Source organism: Typopeltis vanoorti, chromosome 17, assembly GCF_054136105.1.
Source record: "Typopeltis vanoorti isolate ZY-2024b chromosome 17, IOZ_Tvanoo_1.0, whole genome shotgun sequence".
In the NCBI taxonomy this organism is placed as follows: domain Eukaryota; kingdom Metazoa; phylum Arthropoda; class Arachnida; order Uropygi; family Thelyphonidae; genus Typopeltis; species Typopeltis vanoorti.
Genome location: NC_143565.1, coordinates 57255920 through 57278274, shown reverse-complemented (window position 1 = coordinate 57278274; position 22355 = coordinate 57255920). Strand labels below are relative to the sequence as shown.

Here is a 22355-nt window from a genome sequence, read left to right as displayed (position 1 = left end):
TGTGTTATGTTTTGTTAAGCAACACACTGAAATATTCGGTTGTTTAACAGAATCGAAGAATGTTTTAACGTTCAGATTGGATCGATGTTTATTACAAACAGCAAACAACACTGTTCGTGTTGCTATGGTAGTCCATGAACATAACATTGCCTATGGATTTGATCAAGAGCACTAATGAAAAATTATATTAGCTAAAAAAATATCGATTACATTAATGAAATAATTACAGCTTTTCGAATACCCGTCGATCATAGAATACTTCTGTTTCAAACTGAAAGAAGAGTTTGTTAATTTTCTTTTGTCATGTAAAAGTCATGCGATTAGAGGGGTAACTTTAACGCAAATATTTGTATCGAATTAGAAATATATCTTGAGAAGCAATCCTATAATGAAGTGCGATAATTTAGTTGATTGTTTTTCAAGAATTATTGATCAAGGTAAATTACCTACCCGTTCATGTTGCACACTGTAATAGCCGGAAGTTCGATCTCTTTCACAAATACAAACTCGATATCTGGATAGCAAGGATATGCCCAGTACAGTGAGAGAAAAGTTGTGGTTTGATAGATGAATCCTGATATACAAGAAAAGAGAATAAAAATCTTCAGAGCTTTACGGAAATTATTTCTGGTGGTCACTAGTTGAGGAACCCCAGTGATCATGGAATCTGTGAAACGGGTTATGATGTATTCTTTGGTTGTCGCCATCTTCAGCAATTCGTTTCCAGAATATTAAGTCAGATTGCATATCTGGAACCGTTAATAACAACAAATCATATTTAATTGTAATGAACACAAAATATATATCTCCATGATCAAAAACTCTATGCTAGTATAAAAAATTGTATTTTCTGTGATATAGATGTTTCATGACTTCGCGGCAAAAAAAAAAAGTTTCAGCCGTAACTAATCAACTGCAAATGACAGTGATTATTATTATAGTCCTTATAAGGACTGGCTTAAAGGGGCGAATCAAAAATGCTTTTCATATTGCCAGTTATCTGTAGCGGACAGTGTAGGGATAAGGTTATTGAGCTATTATTAAAGCTCTGATCATGGCAGGAGGATAACAGCAATAGCCGAGCCTCAGTTAGAGCTTCATTAGCTACAGCATTGCTATCCATTACCCTCCAAGGGTATTGGATTGAATGAATCAATCGACTATGTAAGTAAAGGTTCAATCTCAAAAATATCGGACGATCTCTAGGCCACTCATTCGTGGGCGAAAGACCGTCCAAATCTCAGCGTTGGTTCTACTCAGTGAAACTCGATTACCGAGCAGAACCGCTCAAATTCCGAGGAAAATAATTCACCGACAAAGCCCCTCAGCGGGCCGTGCCGGAGAACACCTTCCCCGGAGACTCAAAGTGCTCCCTTAAGGCAAAAACCTTAAGAGAGCGAACTCAAAAACTCATCGCCCAAGTGGGTAACAGCAACAGCCGAACCTCAGTGAAACTTCATTGGTACAGCTTTGCGTTGCTATCCATCATCCCCAAGGGCATTAATGAATCAATCATCGCATCTCACGGTCGATTGATTCTCCACCCGTGATTATTATTACTATAATTGTCACCATTCATGAATAAATCTGTGATTAGAAAAAAATAGGTGTGCTACTTAACTTGAAAAAAAAAGTAAATTATTTATTTAAACAAAAGCGTTTTATAAATATTTAAATATATCATTTTAGATACCAGATGATTATATACTCGAATTTTCTAAATTTTTAAGCAATCGCTTTTTCTCTCTCTCTCTCTCTCTCTGTATATATATATATATATATATATATATATATATATATATATATATATATATATATATGTGTGTGTGTGTGTGTGTATACCTTTTTAGGTGGAGACAGGAAGAGGAAAATGTAAGAGGAGTTTTCGTATAATGATACAACGGCCGGGAGCCCTGTTACGGGGAGGTACGGCACCATCTCAATTTCCCCCTCCCTCTAATTTTATCCGGGCTCAAACCCCGCATAGCTGACGAATCAGTCCTATGGCTGGGTGTTAAATATTCCTGAGTGTAATTCGTATGTGTTCACGGAGCCAGTTTGCCTGTTCTGAGGGACGAAATATCAGAGTTTCCCGGCGAAAAAACTCCGTACCACCGTATGAGAATCGAACCCAGGTCTTTCTGACTAAAGAGCTTCGTCTATGTCGACTGAGCTATGAAGGCTCTACACTAGAGCAAAGAGCATTGATATATACAAACAATATCAGAATTCTGTGGTGGAGCAAGAAATCGCCCTATATATCCTTTTCCAATTGGAATCGGTGTGTATGATTGTGACAGGCAGCTTTGGAATGCTTTAAGTCTAGAATTCAGCCCTTTAAATGTCAAGATTGGTTGCAAAAATGTAATGATATGGCGCTGATTCTCCAGAAATAGACTCAGACCACTCGTTATAGCGCTTAATGAACGGAATCAAGGAATATTCGAAATGTCTTGACAGTGGAACGCTTTCTAAATTGTGCAAAAGACCCATGGTTTTGCCAATACAAAAATTCAGCATATTATTCCTCAGATACCATTACGATAAAGGAAAATAATATGAAAAAGTTTAACTATCGGAGAGAATCACGATCATAGCCTAATAGTGCACTCCTGGAAAAAACAATATAACGTCTGACGAGGAGCTACACCAGTTCTTCTAACAATGGTGAATTAACAGGTCATGGTAATGAAAACAATGCTCCAAAATACCTGAGTGATACTATTAAACAAAACTTTTGAATAGTATGCATTGAAGGATGAAAATGTGAATTAGAACTAAAGGAAGGCCCTACATTGCTCACATGTTTGCAATTTAAGTTTCTCTGAAAATACAGTGCTCTCCCAGTAACACAAAGGTTCCCAAACTTCATCGGTTCATGGCTGGTTCCCTTAGTGTCAGTAATTTTTTCACGTCGTCCCTACTCCAAAAGAAATACCACAGTTCCGTTTATTAAATAGTTAGGTCCATAGTACTGATGTATTACTACTTATTTGTGTTCTATAAAGTTAGTAGACATTACGGACCGTTGCTTTAACTGCTTATCCACTGCTTCGATAAAAACATGTAAACCAAATCTCGCTAACTCACCTTATAGCAGAAGATTCCGCTTCTCTGCTTCTCCGTCGGCTGCCACTGTTCATAATGCCGGATTTCAATTGCTTCCATTAGCAACATCAAATAGTGATGATTTTCAGCTAGTATGTCTCGCAACTGTATGGGCGTGTCCACAGTTTGAATAACTGATTTGCCTAAATGAACTTCCTAGTTGGTAATGGTAATTCTAGAAATGTCATTGGAAGATACAAATTGATTTGCACCACATACTCTTCATTAATATTACAGAATTCAGTCATTTGAATAATCTCTCTCTCTCTCTCTCTCTCTCTCTCTCTCTCTCTCTCTCTCTCTCTCTCAGTCTTCTTTCAAAAACTTGTATTTATGTTCCGTAAACAAATAAATGCCTTCCCAAGGTATTAGAAACTTTAACTTTTAACTAAATTAGGACCACATGACCCCCCACCACCACATACACACCCTCATGAGGTTCAAAATACTATTTGAACGAGCGATTACAAATGCCGAGAAGGAAACAAATTTTGGTATGACTTACAGAAGCACCTAATGTTGCCATTTGGAAGTAAGATTTAGAATAATATTATCAGAGTAAAACCACTGAGGTTCCAGAAAGGACTTTGTGATTGAATGCTCTCTTAACTTCTGGAGTTTTCGTGGCCAAATATCTTCTTCTTTCTTGCTATAAAATAAAAATGGATATCTGTTATTCTCCTTTTTTTTATTAAGAATCTATAGCATAATAACACCACTGATTTTAGATAAGGGTATCAACGAATCTAGATTTCTCTATTTTTCCAGATTTTCCTCTGCCTATTTTCAGCATTATTACTCTAGAAACGATAACAATAATTAGATTATTAGCTCTAATTGTTCTGAAAACTAACAAACTAACTGCAATATTAATTTTCCAAACTGTGAAGAAGAATTGACTTTTTTTTGTAAAGGTGGATTTTGTTAAAATACTTATTTTTAACCTGCGACTTTAATACATCTCAATTTTATTTATTTTAAAAAACAATATTGTGAGTACTTTGTGAGTATAAAAACTTTCGCTCACGACTTCAGACTATATATGGCTAACACTCTTGCTAATCTTCATTTATTTTTGCAATGAAGATAAACCCTACAATAATCTATCAATAAAGAATGAAAACTGGAGATATATTACCCAAATTTAAAAAAATTCGAAATCCAATAATCACAGTAATACAAAAATGGAAAAATGACGAAAAATGGAAAACTGTTAATCTGTTCGCGATTCGACACCAGTATTTTCTTTCTGGTTGTTCACTTTGTATATAACAGCAGACGGTTTTCCCTTTCTCTGCAAATAACGGTCTCAGTTTTCTGCTATATCACCTGTCCTTTTCATTTACATAAACTACTTTTAACCTTTCTTATAATTTTGCTGACTTTGCATTCTTATTCACTGGAAAAACCTTGCTGTGCTTAAGCATCCCAAGCTTCAAGTTTCTGCTACCAGTGCCCTAAATACTGATAGTGACACCATCCTCAAGTGGACTGATAGGCATCCTGGTCATCTTCAGAGCTCTTTCTTTCTTTTTTCTTACAAAAAAGATGCACGTTCACATCCAGTTACCTTTAATAATATCTACATCACCAGTCAAGACTAGAATCCTCCTGGCTGATATTTATCTCTAGTTTTCCTGACTTAAATATATATCACATGTAGCTTAAATGCAGCTAAAAAATTATGATGTCATCCCAAAAAATGACCTTTTAGCTAATGTACATCTATGTCTCTCTCTCTGTCTCTCCCTATTTATCTATCTTACTTTCTGGTCCCTTTCTGGTCACTTTTTCACCAAGCCATAACTCTACCAGTCTATGCTGATGATGGTACAGTTATAACCCGCAAAGAGGAAGATTTCCATAACATACAAAGAGCATATTAACACTATCAAGCGGCCTCAGGAGCCAAACTAAATGCACATAAAATCACAGGACTGTGGTGGGGCGAATGGAAAAAACGAAACCGACTCGCGTGTGTAAACACGTGTTTCCTATGTAAACATAGGAAACACACCCTCTTACGTGGATAAAAACGGCGTTACACTCATCAAACATTTCAAGCAAGTACTGGGAAAGTGGGCAGCAATACGAGCCTCTTCCTCCTTTCGAGGGAGAGGAATAAATGTCAATCAAATAGCTACCAGTGTCCTTTGGCTTACACTAAAGATTCTGGCGCCACCAGTGCAATCTGTCAAACAAATACAGTCAACAATCTATCGACTCATATGAAACCAAACAAACTAGCTTTCCTACTCCAAGCTAAGTACTTTCTTAAAGAAGGAGGACAAAACTTGACTTCCATTGACCACAGGCGTGTGGTTAATGGAAGTCAAGTTTAGCATAACATATCAAGATTAAAACCCTTCGCACTCGCTTTTTCCTTAATACCCAGCAAACAGAAAGTGGCACACAAACTCACCACAGAACGTATTTTCAGTTCTGCCCCTACAGGTCTATCTTTCTCCACAACCTTAAGAATGACAACAGCGCACGTGCAGTGAGTCTAACAAATTTCTATAAAGAAGCCCTTCTAAGATGGAAGAGAGAGAGAGAGAGAGAGAGAGAGAGAGAGAGAGAGAGAGAGAGAGAGAGAGAGAGAGAGAGAGAGAAATTTCTTTCCTCTGGCAAGACGTGAAGATCTTGGGTGACATTCTTTCTCCTGGGCTTACTGGCACTCTCCAAAATCACTCACAAATGTGGAATACATTAATCAAACCGAGCAGATACACACTCTGAAATCTGTTTTTCAAGTAGCTATGCGTGATAGAATAGCGAAAGAGAGGTTCAGGCCTCCCGAGACAGAAGATCCAGTGCCTATCATTTTGCTGAAAGCCAGCAGTGCATGGGAGAGATTTGCACCCTCTAATGTAAATAAAATCTACAAAACACTAATACAATAATCCAACCAAATAATCTCATTGTATAAACCCCGTGTCATCCCAGTAAACACCATTTCACTTGGACCTACCTTGTTGCACCAGAGCCACGAAATCCGATGTGCTGACATTCAAAGGAGAATGTGGTACAATACCCTTCCCATTCTTGCTATATTACACAAATTCAACCTGGATTTTTCGGGTAACTGTCGCTTCTTCTACCAAGATGAAACAGTCTGGAACAACTACTTAGAATGCCCCTTTAATAGCAAATTAATCTGCTCTTTGGGGAAACGGCTACCTTAACCTGCAGTTGTCTTATTCAGAAGAGGAATATCTCAATCTTGTACGTACAGTCAAAAAACCATTAGACCTGCAACTCTCTCTTCATCAGTGCGAAAGCAGTGATATACACTTTCTCTCTTCGACACAGAAGACAAGATAGCAAAACAGTTTCACTGAGAGGTAGCTGACCATCTCATCGCAGCCTTTAAAAAAAAGGTGAGAAGTCGTATCCTACATTAATATCATCATCATCATCACAACAAGAAGAACACCCTAGATCTTTTCCATCAAGATCGTGATCAAGGGAATCAACTCCTGGCTGAGCAGGGCGACTGCATCACAATCCACCTTTCAACTTGAAACCGGCATTATTATCCCCTCCTAAAAAAGGAGGCAGTAAACGATTTTCCTGCTATTTAACGGAACAATGTAAATAATGATCATATTACTATTACTGTCACGTAAATTTGTAATATTGTCTTACAGTAAGCGTTATTCTCATGCAAGTTATAATATTATCCTACAATAACTGTTATTTGCATATAATCTGCAATATCGTTTTATAATAAGTGTTATTCTCATGAGAGTAACACTTGTTCTCAAGTTACATGAGAATAAGTGTTACCTGTAATCATACGTTATTTCAATAAGCAATGAGCATGTGAACTCTGGGCCTCATTACAGAGAATCAATGCGATCCTTCTATATAAGATTGTTATTTTAATAAAAATAAATGAATAATCTCTCTCTCTCTCTCTCTCTCTATCCATTGTCCCACAGAAACAATTTCTGCACTGTGTGTTTTCTACTCATACTTCCATAGGTATTTAGCAGAACTGCTATGTATAGTTCCTTTCATTTCTGCCAAACCTACTAACTTGGCGATCCTGATTCTCTATCTTTTCTTCATTCCATCTTTTTAGGTGTCTTCCGAGAACCATGAAAAGTTATAAGTGTATAGTGCGTTAGTACACCGAACAGTTTACGTATTTTGCTTTATCGTTTTATTTTTTCTGTAGTCAGAAACCCCACTCCGAAGATCAAACATATACTTTGGAAGCCACTTCAGGCCTCCAATAAGAAGATTTCACACAAAGCGAAGAAATCCATCTTCCACTTCAAAGCAATTACAAGCATCACGCTTACTGTGGGATTGAAACCGCAGCCTGTTGATTGGAAAACTGGTAACAACCTTCCACTTTAGGTATTCTCAAATAACATTTGCCTCCAAGTGTTCAAATATAAAATTAGCCAATTTCTTCTCTTTTAACCCTCTCATACATGGCAATAATTTTCTATAAATTCTGAAACAACGTGTTTTTTTTTTAATTATGTCAAAACATCTAAACTTTCCATGGGAGTATTTATGTCTGTCAACTGTGTGAGTTTATTACCGCTTTTGCAAAAGATAAAACCAGAAGTTTTCCGGACGCAAATGCTGCTGCCTACGTATAAGCCTGGCGAATTCTTTTTTTCAACTAAACCAATTTATAGTCCTGGAGTTTATATCCTGTACAGGATATCAGGATCTATTCGCTGTGTAGATATTCGCTATTTAAAATCTACCCATGGATGCACTCAGCTGAAATATGAAGATCCTTTCCTGTACTCTAAACAAGTCCAGGTGATTCCGCTCGAAGATAGCATTGCGCATTATTTACTTATTTATATAAATGATAAAACGCATATCTGGATAAAACCCAACAAACCGTTAATGAATAGAACGGTTTCATTATTTTTTTATTTATTTGATTCGCCTGTATAACCGAGCCAGTGCGGAGTTAGAGTTGATATCGTTCGACAGAGTTGAATACTAGATGTTTATGTATGTTATTTTTTTCTTGATTGATTAATTCAGGTATTAAATAACGTTACAACCTTGTGCAGTATTCAGAGAAGGCTCCTCAAAGATCGATATCTTAAACAGACAACAAGGATTTTAAGAATATTGACAAATATTCATCTTTGATAATTCGCAGAATTCCTAATTTATGGCTGTGCTAGTTCTATGAGAAGCAAAATCCCATAATGCTCTACTAGATACCAGTATTTTGCCTCATTTCCGAATGTGTCTTGCATGCATATTGATAACGAATGCAATCCATTTGCGAATGAATAAAATATAATAAACAAACTAATGGGTGCAAAATGTATTCCATCTACATGTTCCGCTGGTAATAAACAATTTATGATGTAAATGATGAGAAACTGGGCGCTTCTGCTGATTTACTTATTCACTGTACTTCAACCTTGCCTAAAATAACCAAGAATACCACTCTATAATAATTACTTATCATAATTAAGTCATGAAAAAGCACACGTATAGTTTCCGACCAGCGGTCGCTGGCGTAGCTCATGAAACTGCCGTAGAGCTTCATTGTGTTAGTTGTCTTAAAGGGGAGAAACAGGTGATCACATGTCATACCAACTTTAGTTCCAAAACTAAACTCCAAAGTTTAAACTGCTACACGTAATCCTTAATAATCGACGTGATTAATTAAATAGGTTCCAGAGGCGTAATTTTTGTAGATCAGTTCTAATAATGGCTTCAACGAAGGATTATGCAAAGGCTCTGATGGAAAAATCAATGTTGACAGGAGTTCCTGAAATTGTAAAAACTAAATGCATTTACAGAAGAGTTATAAAAGTTCTCGTTTTGTTAGGATGTTTAGCTGGTTTCATTTATCAAACAGTGTCTTATTTTAACATCTACTTCACATATCCTTGCTTGGCTGACATCGATCTAGTTTATCTTGAACGTGTGGAGATGCCCGCAATCACCTACTGCAATGCTAATGGGTAAGTTAGCCTAAGCGTATCATTGAGTGTTCCATCAAAGAAATGACACCAAGAAGTACTGTCAATTATTGATATAGAAATATTTTATGGCTGATTTCAGAAAGCCGCATTAATTATCTGTTGATCGTTAAAATGCGTTCATCATTAGCGCAACAATATGATTTGAAATGCAGATGAAATCATTATTTAAGCACAAATGGGCCTCTTCTGATGAAATTAACACATTTTATTTCAATGAGACAAATTTAAGTTGAATTTTAATTTCATCTTTAATATATCTTCTATTCTTAATGTGGACAAAGAAAATTTTATATATTATTTCATCATTACATATCATTTAATACTTTCATTGCCAAGCTGAAAATTGGAATTTCGTGTGGTGGCCAAATTTTTTTTATTTTTTTATGTAGTTAGCGACGTCCACGCGATAACACGTGATCGGCCGTTTGGTGAGAACTCGCATCGCGTGATCGCGCGATATCGTTCATTGCCAAGCTGAAAATTGGAATTTCGTGTGGTTGCCAACTTTTTTTATTTGTTTTATTTAGTTAGAGACGTCCACGCGATAACGCGTGATCGGCCGTCTGGTGAGAACTTGCACCGCGCGATATCGCGTGGTTGGCAATGAACATGTTAACTGGGCAATCTAAATCAATGCAATAATCTGGATATTCCTTTCATAAATATGGGTTTTAAAATGTAGGTTTGAAATAAAATTTGATTATTATTATCGTTCTTTGTAGAATAAGTCGAAGAAAGTTCTGCAACAAATATCCAGAAAGGTGTGCTCCTCTTCATGATAAAGACAAAGACCATTTCTGTGGTCAGTTTCCACGATTTTGTAACAACAATTCAGAAACGTTACAGGTGGGTAGGTTTCTTCATTTACTTTTGGGAAAAACAGCTGAATATTTAGCCAATAAAGTTATTCGCTTATATTCTAAAATTAAAATATTGCTATATATTAACTGTAATGTATTAAAAATCAAAAAGAGGAAATACGAGTTATAGCTATATAATTCGGATATGTTTGAAATAAAATTTAATGACTTTCATGGTCTTTCACTTTCGGCTTGTATGGAGTCTTGACCAATATTTTTGGTTCGACTAGATCGGAATTAGCCAAAGCAAATAACACCATGAAGTGTTGGAGGGTAAAAACTTCACTTACATTTTATTGTTATTGTTGTTGTTGTTTCAATGTAATTTTATACGTTGCAGTATTTGCAAAACTAATTTTTTTCATGAAATATTTATGTATATTTGCTCTTGTGTATTAAATCGACCATCACAAGTCATTTTATTTGCAGTTTCCTTTGCCATCTTACATAAACTTTGAGCTTGATGCCTGGAAAGGGGATCTTGATGAATTGGGGCACACCACTGAGGAAATGAAGCACTACCCGTCGGATGAAGTTAGGTAAAAACAGAGTTGCAATATTTATCCAGTACGTAATAAATAAATAAATAAAACACTACTTTACAATGCAGCCTGAGCAAGTTCTTCTATATGATAAATGAATCATCGATAGAAGCAATGACGCGTTTCTGATATCTGTGAAAATGGCATATCTGTAACAATGAAATATTGCGTGATTGTTACAGATCTCATAAAAAAGGAATGTAGATGACTCACAGTATTTGTGAAATTTAAATGTACCGAAGAGTTTGTTGCTTTTTAACCTACAATACGAAATGGATAATTATAGTTTAACACCTAGGACTTTTTTTTTGTTCTAGTGAAAATCTGGAAATTTTCCGTACATTGGTATCCTATAAAGGTCTGAAGAAATGTTATACGGTCTACTCAAAGATGAACTCCTCCTCAATTACGAAAAACTATGTGAAAGTGGAAAAATGTAAGTCATTTCAACATATTCAAATTCTTTTGTTTTTATTGAATATAGGAGAGAATGTGCATTCGTGTGAAGCATGTTATTGTTGTTGTGTGATATGCATTCTGTATGCTTTCTTTATTTTGTAGTCCGTGCGAAAGCGCACACGATGATCCTCAACTTTTCTGGAGATGAGTACTTTCGTCCCGATAGAGATGTCGCAGCAGTTGTCGCTATTCATTCCCCTTATGAGATCATTAACCCCTTCATACACGGCACCACCATCTACCCTGGAAGAGATTATTCTTTTAATTTAAAAATAGTAAGTTCTCTTGAATCTAAAACTACATTTAAAATGTACGATCCAGAATTATTGTGATTTAATACTTCATAGACCCAAGTCATTTGCGATAACGTCGATGCTAAAGTTGGAAAAAGAAAAAGAAAAAAAAGGTAGTCTCGAAAGTAACAACTGTCATAGATGGAATGAATTTAAACTAAATTGCAAATATAGCCTCGAATGTCAGACGAGTGGCTTATTTTTGCGTTGTGTTATATTACGACTATTGTATCCTAATTCCCAGCTATGCAGATCTTTGATGCTGACCAAATCAGGTTTAAAATGGCACGTTGGTTTTTGTTACACTGAGTTGAGACAATGTACCGTTTCGGTGGTTTCTTTGAATATGCGTACATCCATGTTGAGCTGCTAAAGTACCTAATGTTTTTCTTCGGTGGAATCATATCCCAATTTGCACCCGCTGCTTGTTTCTACGACATGTTCTTTCATTCGGATCTCTCTCCATATTGTCCTGTCTGTCCGACGTAGTAGATACTGCACGCAAGAAACGTTTGTATACTCCTGTCTTTTGAGAGAAGAATGAGACTGTTTGGGTGATCGTAGCAGCATTTTCTTAGTCGCTTTTCTCAATGCGAAAGCAACAAAGGATGTGTTTAAACAGTAAAACTAAAATGTGAAAGCAACTTTTAAATTTTACTGTTCAAACACGCCCTTTCGCTGTCTGCTCTGCAGCTCTGTAATTGTCTTGCTTCTGAATATTTATTAGATTAGTAATGGTCTTTGTAAGATGTTACTAATGATTTTTTAAGATTTGTAGCCATTATTTAGTTGTACTTTGCTAAGATACTTCTTTTCCTGTTCCTTTTGTTTTTATCACTAGATATTTTGCATGCTCTTTCTTTGAGTGTTTTGATGAGACCTTGCTTCTGCACCGGATGATGGTGGGAAGTAAAGTATCGTCCGATGTTCAAGTTTTTTTCTGTATACTTCAAACGAAAGTGCGACATGGTTCACTACTGAAATAAGAACTTACAAAAACATGATTTTGTTTTATTCGACCCCACTGTGAAGTGGTTTGTGGAAAATTGTAAATTTTTCAGAGTATGGTCAGATGATGAATATATCTTCTACGAAGCTAATTCTTTTTGTATGGTATCTATTGAGGACTGTCTGTCTTTTAAATGATTCCATAAACATATTTGCTAAATATGGAGAACTGACGATACGTTGTGGAATCTCGTGTGACAAAAACCAAGACCTCATTTTAAGCCATTCTTAGTCGATATACTTCAAAGACCTGCATTGCTGTTAATTAGGATAGGATAGGATAGTCATACAACACAACGCAACAATGAGTCATGTGCCTGACATCTCGAGGTTATGTGCACCATTTAGTTTAAGTTCATTCTACCTACAGTGTTAACGTTGTGGTAAATGAGCCGTTTACCAATTTCTTCTTTATTTTTTGTCTTGATTCTTATTATTCGTGATTCATACAAAATAAGCCATAATGGATAACTCACCACGAAAACCTTAAAAGTTATATTTAAGACACGATTCGAGTTTTGATAAATCGTTCGTTTGTACGTTGAATCGACGGTATGCCGACCATACTACTGAAGAATAAAATAAAACATGAATAAATCTGATAATGTATTTTATTCCCCAATACGGAGTATGGAGAATAGATATTAGGAAATACTTGAACCGCTAATTTCTCGTTCGATGCAAAGCGCATTCTTATCCCGCCCATCTCGGATACTGGGTAATGTGGCATTCATGAATCAGCAAAAAAATGCAGAAAATTGCAGACGAATTCGATGTTCTTCTATTAGAGATGTGTGGTGTTAATATGCCTCTTCTAAAGCACCGTAACAGCCATTGCCTAGTCGTCACTAGTTGGGGAAAAATTATGGAGTGGCAGTAGGATAATAATGTTTAATAACATTTTTCGAATTAACTTCCTTTTATTTTTTATTTTAATTATTTTTATCTTTTCTCTATGTTACATATGCATTATATTGAAGTTACTTTAGCATAATCCCGTATAATTGTTGAATTTAATTTAGCTGTTCAAACTTGTTTCAGACAGAAGAGAAATTGCTTCCTGCTCCCTATGATAGCGACTGTTTAGATTATAGAAAACTGTGGAGGGAACGTGGAGGAAAAGGTCCTCTCACTTCAGAGGTAAGAAGTCAGTGATATGAGTTTGGTATCTTTTAAACGTGAACCTAAATTTCTTTCTAATGTGAGACAAATTTATACTTTAATGACTTTTACCTTGATCTTGACTCTAATAAGAAATTGAACTTCCTACATAATTGAAGTAAATACTACTGGATTTTTGAACATCGTATAGGGAAATAAAGCTAAGACTGCTGAAAATCGGAAGGGAAATTAGTTGTGAATATTAGTAATGCATATATTACTCAGCAAATCTACTGATTGCGAAATTAAATCAAGGGAAAAATCGAACATAAACTGACTTACTACCTTAATTACCCTGCTATATAATAAACATAATCACAAGAGATGAAAATATTTTATTAGCAATCTGGTTAATCAAACGAAAACACTGTCTAAAGTAATATCAGTAGTTTCTTACAATATCAATATGTAGAAATAAATATAGTGCGCCCACAGATACGAGCCCTTTGACACTTCTGCGCATGTCAAACCGATAATAGAGTAAATCAATCCGTATTTTGGGATGAGTTGTTTATTATTACAAGTCGGAAAATTAACTTCTCTTTTATGATCATTGTAGTTTTTAAAGTGGTAACTATTTTCCTTGTATAAAACAGTTGGAAAATTTTAACTATAAAGCAAATAATTTCGTGTGTTGTTGACCAATTCGTTCATCGCCTTATCTATTTCTCCCCTTCAACATGAATTGACTCTTCTTAGCAGTCTGCCAACGAGAGCTCTTCCTCCTGTTGTCGGACTAGAAAGTCGTAGAAGAAAAAAATGAAAAATGCTAGACCATCATACCTTAGAGATCTAACATTATTTTATTATTAAGAGAGACCTCTAGAAAGTCTGGGACTCATCGAGGGAGGCCATATTATACGCACCAGCTGTCATACTTGTTCTTGAATTCATTCACACTACTTGTACATAAAACATCCAATGGCAATCCATTCCAACCACGTACCACGCTATGAGAGAAAAAGCTAGATCTCCACACCTTTCTTGGTGGGATTCATTTTCAGATTCTAAGAATGCCCTCTTGTCCTTCCTCACCCTACATAAAATAAAACTTTCCATCAACTGAAATCCTGTATGATCCCTTCAGCAGTTTTTCAGTCTCAATCACCCCTTTTTCTCCTGTTTGCTAGTGTCTGCAGTCCACAAATTCCCAATTTCTCCTAATAATCAGTATTCCACAATCCTGATATCATTTTAACACTCTCCTTTGCATTCTCTCCACTGAATCAAAATCACAATGGAAACCAGGAGAGCAGACCTGCTCACATTAGTTCAAGAAGCAAGATGTAAAGAGGCAAGATGACATCGTTCGTTTTAGCATTGCAATTATTCACTGAGTTGTATTTGCAATATTTGATACATAGCCCCTGACTTCAACTTGTTATCTACTAACACTCCAAGATCCCTAGCTTTATCAGCTCCTTCTAGTATAATCCCACCAAATTAATACAACATTGGATATCACGCCAAAGTGCATGCATCACCTTACATTTATTAACATTGAACTGATAGCCATTTTCCCAATCCCACAATTTTAGCATATTAAAATCATTCTGGAAGCACTGCATATCAGCCTCATTCCTGTTTATCCCTACCTATCTTTGAGTCATCAGCAAATAACTGTATATCGCCTGTCAAATCCTTCCCAATATCATTAATGTATAGATTGAATAACAGTGGACCAAGAACACTATTACACTGCTTGTAGTACACCGCCGGTTACCTGAAATCTTGCAGGCTCACACCTTCCCCCCCCACACACACACATACTACTTTTTTGATATCTGTCAATCAGCCATCTTCTTATCCACGCTAATATTCTATAATCCAAACCTATATTCTCTAATTTCTGCAACAGTCGTCCATGAGGTATTCTCTCAAAAGCTTCAGCAAAATCCAAAAGTATCATAGTGTATCCATCCCCTTGTCTAGTTCAATGGTAACATTATTATAGAATGTTGGAAGTTGCCAAAACATCACCTTCCCTTAGTAAACCCCATGATGTTCGTTGCAAAGGAGATTCTCTGTCAACCCATTTCTGAATGCGAGCAATGACTGACTTTTCCAAAATCTTCACCACCACCACCCCTAAGACACTCATTCGTAGATAGTTGGATATATCAATCTTTGCAATACCCTTATGCAATGGAATTACCATACGTTATTTCCATTCCTGCGGAATCTTCCCTGTTCTGAGACTCAAATTATATAGACTGTTCTAAAGAACAGTCAGTTCAGCTGAACACTCTTTTAGCACCCGTGCTGATATCCCATCAGTCCCTACTGATGAATTCTTTTTCAGTTTGTGCATCAGCACTAATACCTGCTCTTCATACACCTGAGTTTCTTCATCCAGTGAAGCAGTGGAAGTGAACTCAATGTTTTATACACCAGGTTGATAGCTTTCTGTATCTGTCACCCTCACATCATCTGCATTCAGTAGAGTTATTCTTTAATATTCATTTTTTTACTTGCAGTATAACGATAGAATTTTTTGAGGATATGGATATCTTTAGCCTTTAGCTTGCAGAGCCAGTTTCTTTTCATACTCAACCCAGAAAAGTCACAACCGCTCTACGGAAAGGCCTCAGTATGAAAAGAAACTGGCTCTACATGCTAAAGACAGCCTCCAAGAATTATATCGTTATAAGAATTATAACAATAGAATTATAATATTTTATTATTATGAGCAGAATTATAAGAATTCTGATTATAATTTTCATAACGGACATCATCCTTATGTACCCTATATTCCTTCCACATCATCATTTTCTTACGAATCTCTAGTTTGATATGATTACGCATCCATTTGACTCCTACCCTATTTATTCTTCGAATTCTCAGGTCACATTCTGATATTGTATCATTTACGATAATATTTCGCTCAATCCAGTATACTTCTTAGTAGGAGTTCATAATTTCCTGCTTTGTAGTTCAGATGTGGTTAAAAGATGTCATATTTAAGTAACATTTCACAAAACTTTTATTTTTAATTGTAATTGATATACCTGATATTATTTAATTTCAGGCATGTATTTATGAGTGTGTGGTCAATCAGATTTTGGCTAAGTGTGGATGTGTCGGATTTCAAGCAGTATTGCATTATACAGAACGCCATTGTCCACCTAGTGAGTACTCATTATATTACTATGCTCGATTAAATGTCGTTAGTAAATGAAGTAGTTTATTGGTTTTTATCCCCTGAACAATTTCTGAAAATTTCTTACATTCGTTCAGTTGAATATAATAATTATGACATTTTACACTTCGTCATAGTTTTGAAACTAATAATAACAGAACTCCAACTTTTTCCATATGATCAGAAAAGTGTATAAAGCCGATTATTTCAGTGACAAAGAGTAGCTAATAGATCGGTTTCCTCTTCCAGTCGGTAAACTTATAAAGGCTAAATACCTAAGCTTTCTGGCTCTGCTGAACAGTATTTATTATTAGATACCATAAGGTAATGCTTCAAGAATGGAAGGTTTGTTTTTTAAAAGGAAAGGTTAGAAATAATCATGCTTAAGATCAGAGATAATAATGACTAACTCACTGTTTAGTGGAACAGGATTAAACACTTTTCCATGGTTGCCCAATTATCCTTCTATTTGATTAAGTGTGTCATAAATACTGGAGCGTAACTTGAAATTAATCGGCATCTCCTATCATCTTCCTCTGAATATACAATATAGTATTTCTGCTGCATTGCATATTAAACATGGTCATATTAAAAACTTTTCTACATTGGACAAATAGAAATCCGCATTCCAAACTGCAAAATTTCCAAAAAATTTAGAATCCAAACTTAAAGAAGGTATATAGGCTGAACCCAAAATTGGGAGGTATTAAAAGATAAAGAATTTCGTTAAAGTTACAGTACATATGCCTTAATAATATTCAATATTAAAATTATGCTAAACAACGAATCATTTATCAGTAAAATTTAAAATATTAACTCATTAATTTCTTTATTAGATTAAATGGTTGTGTGATGTTTTAAGATTCATATATTTTTATTTTATTTATTACATGAATAAATAAATTTTGACAACAAAATATTTGAGTGCTTTGCAATATATAGATTTTTCTTGATAAAATGAGGTGGAAAATCGGCAAAACAAGAGTTAATTTTTTTTTCCAGAAAATTGCTGAAACTTACTCATCACTTTTCACATTTGTTTCTTTATAGATGAGAGCGCCATCTGCCGTTCCACTTACGACACTGCCAAATGTCTGAGAAACTGTCGCCAGCCATGTTAGTAAGTGAACGTTCCGTTGAAGTACACACACTTATCTTCAAAGTAAAATGTAAGGTGAAGTAGTCGCACGGGAATTCAATTAAAAAAATGGAGCCATTAATCTGAATTTCTCTTTTGAATAAAGAAATGGTTCTAACTTCCGTTTTTTTTATATATAGCTTTGTATTATACGATTATGATGTTCAAGAAAATGACCTAATGGACAATTCAAGATATGTCTACCAGGTAAGAAAGCAATTTTAAAGCATATAATTTTCGTTTATTTTCGAAAACGTAATGTTTTATTTTTCTTTACAGAATGAAGATGAATACGATGAAGAAATATACTTCATTAATGACAAGTGAGTATTATAAAATCAAAATAAAAATCAAAGAGGGGATCCCAAATACTTTACGATCTCTGTATACTGGTCATTGTAACAGGAATGCATACATTCTTCTGATAGAATATAAAACTCAATACAAATTCTATTAATGTGTATGTAAATACCAATGAACATTGATTTCTAAGGAGTTAGAAGACCATAAAATTCAATATTTCCAGAAAATCGGAATCAGAGAATACAATTATTGCCACCTAAATGGCAACAACTGTATCCTCTGATTTTAAATGAAAAATTTCATTCAGTAATTTTGAGATTGTTCTTGCATAATTTACAATAATGACGTAAATGTTGTCATTTTAATATTTTATTTTATTTTTATTTTTTTGTAATTAAAAAGAAATTCAATATTTCTTCTTTCATTATTTATTTTATAGATGGCCAGACATCTCAAGTATTAATATATACATAGATCCAAATATATTTCTGTACAGCTATTCCCCACAGTTTCAGGTACGCTCTCTCCACATCGATTTGTTTTAAAATAATATAATTCAAAGTTCAAATTATTTCTACAATTAAACGTATTTCGTAGTTATTCAAAATAATTCAGATTTAAATTTGCAGACGTTGCTGAATTGTAAATTTTCTATTGATTGATATTTTATAACTCTGGTATATCCCTTGACACTATTTTTGAAAAGAAATAACAGTACTGCAGATTTTACTAATCATTGCAAATTAGATATGTCATCATTTATATTAAGTGGGACATAACTTATTATTTTTCAGTTCATAGTGTTATCTCTTCAGCAATATTAGCTTCAGCAGTAATATCACAATTGCTGTTACAGCCGTAGTGATATGATGATACGCAGTGGCAATCACTATTATAAGCAACAGCAGTGGTGATATTAATGCTGAAGTGTATTGCTGCAGAAAGTGATGATCATATTACAAATCATAATATCAACGTGATATTATGATTGTTATAATATCATAATATCACGTTGATATTATGATATTATGATTGTTATATATAAACCTTCAAAACATGGAGAAAATCTCTAAAAAAATAAAATAAATCATACCACTTTTGTAGTCGAAATAATAGTGAACGTGTCCTATAGTTGGTAAAAAACCAGGTTCGAGTCTCGTGCAAAAAAAACAGTCACATGATAATGCAATTCGCATAGTGTGTAGAATATTTACACATCATCGGTAATATCTTCAAAAGCACATTAAGCTGATTCGCATTTGTACCGTGAGTGGACTAAGGATTAGATAATGCGGTATCGGGACACTCAGCTATAGAGCGGCTAAAACTTGAAGTTTTGGAACTTTTCAGACTATTACACGCATCTAAATAAGTAGGCTGGCGTTTCAGTCCATCACCAGATGACGAAATATATCTCCCATTAAAGATATTTACCAATATCTATACTGACGGTGGGATTCTAGCTTACAGCCTATTGGTTGAAGAGAGAGTATGCAATCCATTCAGGAAACTAAGACTGTTTTATGTTTAATGAAATCCAGCCAAGCACCAAGGACTATTTTTTGTTATTAAGCCTTATATTTCGTGACGTGTGAAATTTCATAGACGTCACGAAATAGTGATGTCTATTATCAAGAAGAAAAACAACTCTTCTCGACCAGGTCGCCTTTTTTAATAGGTGACAACTAAAATTATTATTATTACATGACACCTTTAAGGAGTCCAAGGACTCATAGCCGGAGGGCGCTCTACTCTACCCACCGCACATATCTGACGGTCTCCCTTACTACTCAATCTCAGGCCTTTTCCAATCGAAGTGTGTGCGATACATCGTCTTTATTTCAATTGCTCTACGGAGGAGCTAAAAATAAAAATAAATTTCTTTTTTTTTCGGTTCGTCTACAACTTATTTACATCCACCTACACGAAGCAATCAGTCATGCACAAAAGAACGGAAGAAACGATTTTAGATATGACTTAATCTTCATGGCTAAGAGAAACATCCTAAGGCAGTTTTCTTCTCTTTTTTTTTTTCATCTTCTTTTGATGGAGTGACAAGACCTTAAGTAGCTTATCTTAATGTCAAAAATGTAATGTTAAGTTGTAGGCTCAATTCATAACTTGCTTCATTCAGGTCCTCAGTAAGTGAGACAGGGAAGTGGAATATTCCACTAATAATTGCTGGACCACATAAATGCACACGAGCCTCAAATTAATGTATTATAACACTCTCCTAATAGACACTGCAAAGTGGAAGATTCCATTAATAAGTTGGGTGTCAAACCATGCTATACACAGCTTGACCTCCAATTACCTCGACAGAATAGAGAAAATATTGCTTCTTCAAATTACCTTACTTTTAAAAGTGATTAAGCACGTTTAAAATGAAGTGATTAATTTCTTAGGATGGTTTGTATCTGAACGAGTTTTAGTGAGAAGTGGAGGATTGTATTTTTGTCTGGACAGGGAAACGAGAAATTTTTAAGGAAAAATATGGTAGGTACATTATTTAAAGAGATATCAGGAAATCAGTGGCATAGAAAGGCTCGTGACAGGAACGAATAGAAGACTTTGGGAAGACCATTCGTCCATATATTCGTTCCATAAAGTGGACAGAAAATGGCTGCTGCTGCTGCTGATGATGATGATGATGATGAGCACCAAGGAATTAATACGTTCGTATGCCTACCTGGAGTTGCCACATATAATAATAATAATAATAATAATAATAATAATAATAATAATAATAATAATAATAATAATAATAATAATAATAATAATAATAATAATAATAATAAATGTTATTTGCTGAGAGTACGTACTGCTATATTTTGGCAACAAAGCATTAATATTCATTGAATATTATTATTGAAATAACGGCTATTCTTTTCGCAGCCACTAAACCTCTCGTAATCTAAATAATGGAAACTTGGAAGTAAGTTTCTTACCTAATTCTTATGACTATTTAATACCATTAATTTGATATTTAAGGGAAATTGCCTTAAAGTGATTACATATTAATTTGCCGTCTCTTTTCTTTGCGAAGTATATTACAAGAAAATATTGAGTTTAAGTGACAATCGTTAAAATATGCAAGTTCTGTAGTTTCTTACGAGGTGTTTTCATTTCTTTCCAGCCCGTTGAAGTCCTTGGCTGCATAGGAGGTTACATAGGAATATGGCTAGGAATATCTCTTGTGGCTGTTTGCGATTTCATAGAGAGTGTGGTGCTTCTGGGGAGATTATGGTGTACGAAGAAATTTTCATGAGAGTGATGAAGATTTTTCTTGTGTGTTTACGAGTTACTTTTAAAAAAGTCTTCTATAAATAGCTGCTGTGTCGTGAGCGTACTTTATCTAAATGGACTCTTTACTAATCATAACGTTACTTGCTTTAAGGCACCTGCAGTCTATTAAGATAACAGGACCTCCTTGAACGGGAAAAAAAGTATGCCTGCTTACATTTGTGATATGAAATTGTATCTTATTTTGAAAAAAATGCAGATCTTTGCTACAGCTGCTTAAGGAGTTCAATAAATGTTTAATGTATGAGAATGCATGATTATTTAAATTAAATTATGTTTTTAAAAAAATCCGTTATTTCTACTAATTCACAATGAAGGAATGAAAAAATGTTACACAATAATGGAATTACTCTCTTCTTGCCTTTCTTAGAAAGAGGGTTTCTCAGAAAATTTAGTTTATTTTAACATTTTATATTAAACTCTATTAGTTGCATTTCTATGTTCTATATATAATAAAAAAATCAACCCATATTTTATATTAAATAATGCAAATATAAAATATCAAGAAAATGTTGAGTTGGAAATTATAAGGAAGGAAAATCTCATAAAATCTCATTATCCTCTAAAGTGCATAATTTTGTAAAATCTTTTAAAAATAAGCTTCAATAAAATTGACAGAAAACAAAAATCTCGTTTAAATATTCGACGTAACCTTGAACAATACAATTGTAATTAGTGATATTCTTCTGAGTGAGAAATTAAATAAATAAAAGAATATACCATGCCGTATTTTTATGCACAGTTAAATTAAAGAAGAATACATATCGGTGTTGAATTATGAGTACGTAAAATAAAATTCCGAATTCCGTTTTAAAACAACTAATAAATCAGCATCTTGAGTAGAAAGAGCTTGAGTTAACTCAAGTTCTTTGTACTCTTTCCACATTTCCGTTACCTTCATAAGAGGAAGCCTCCACTCTCATTTTATTCATATTTTAAGTTACTATCAACAGCAAATTATTTGCTCATTCATTACCAATTCGATAGCATTCATTGTGGAATAGCTTTACCGATTTTCTTTGACAGCTGTTAGCTACACCGCGTAAACTTCACAAAA

The 22355-nt window shown here is 34.6% G+C and overlaps 2 protein-coding genes across 2 annotated transcripts in view; one reads left to right on the top strand and one right to left on the bottom strand.

Moving 5' to 3' along the window:
• The window catches only part of LOC150097421 (bile acid-sensitive ion channel-like), a 37345-nt gene extending 19723 nt beyond the window's left edge, over nt 1–17622 (bottom strand). The window contains exons 1-2 of the mRNA XM_090407563.1: nt 17575–17622; nt 451–749 (exon numbers count right to left, since the gene is read on the bottom strand). Coding sequence (XP_090263689.1) covers nt 451–707 — 257 coding nt within the window. The 5' untranslated portion in view covers nt 708–749; nt 17575–17622. The remainder of the gene's footprint in view (nt 1–450; nt 750–17574) is intronic.
• A 126-nt stretch (nt 17623–17748) lies between these two features.
• LOC150097420 (uncharacterized) lies at nt 17749–21263 on the top strand. The gene is made up of 4 exons (XM_090406911.1): nt 17749–17899; nt 17972–18015; nt 18435–18510; nt 21132–21263. The coding sequence occupies exons 1-4, from the start codon at nt 17801–17803 to the stop codon at nt 21261–21263; spliced, it is 351 nt and encodes a 116-aa protein (XP_090263037.1). The 5' UTR covers nt 17749–17800.
• Nucleotides 21264–22355: the final 1092 nt, after the last annotated feature.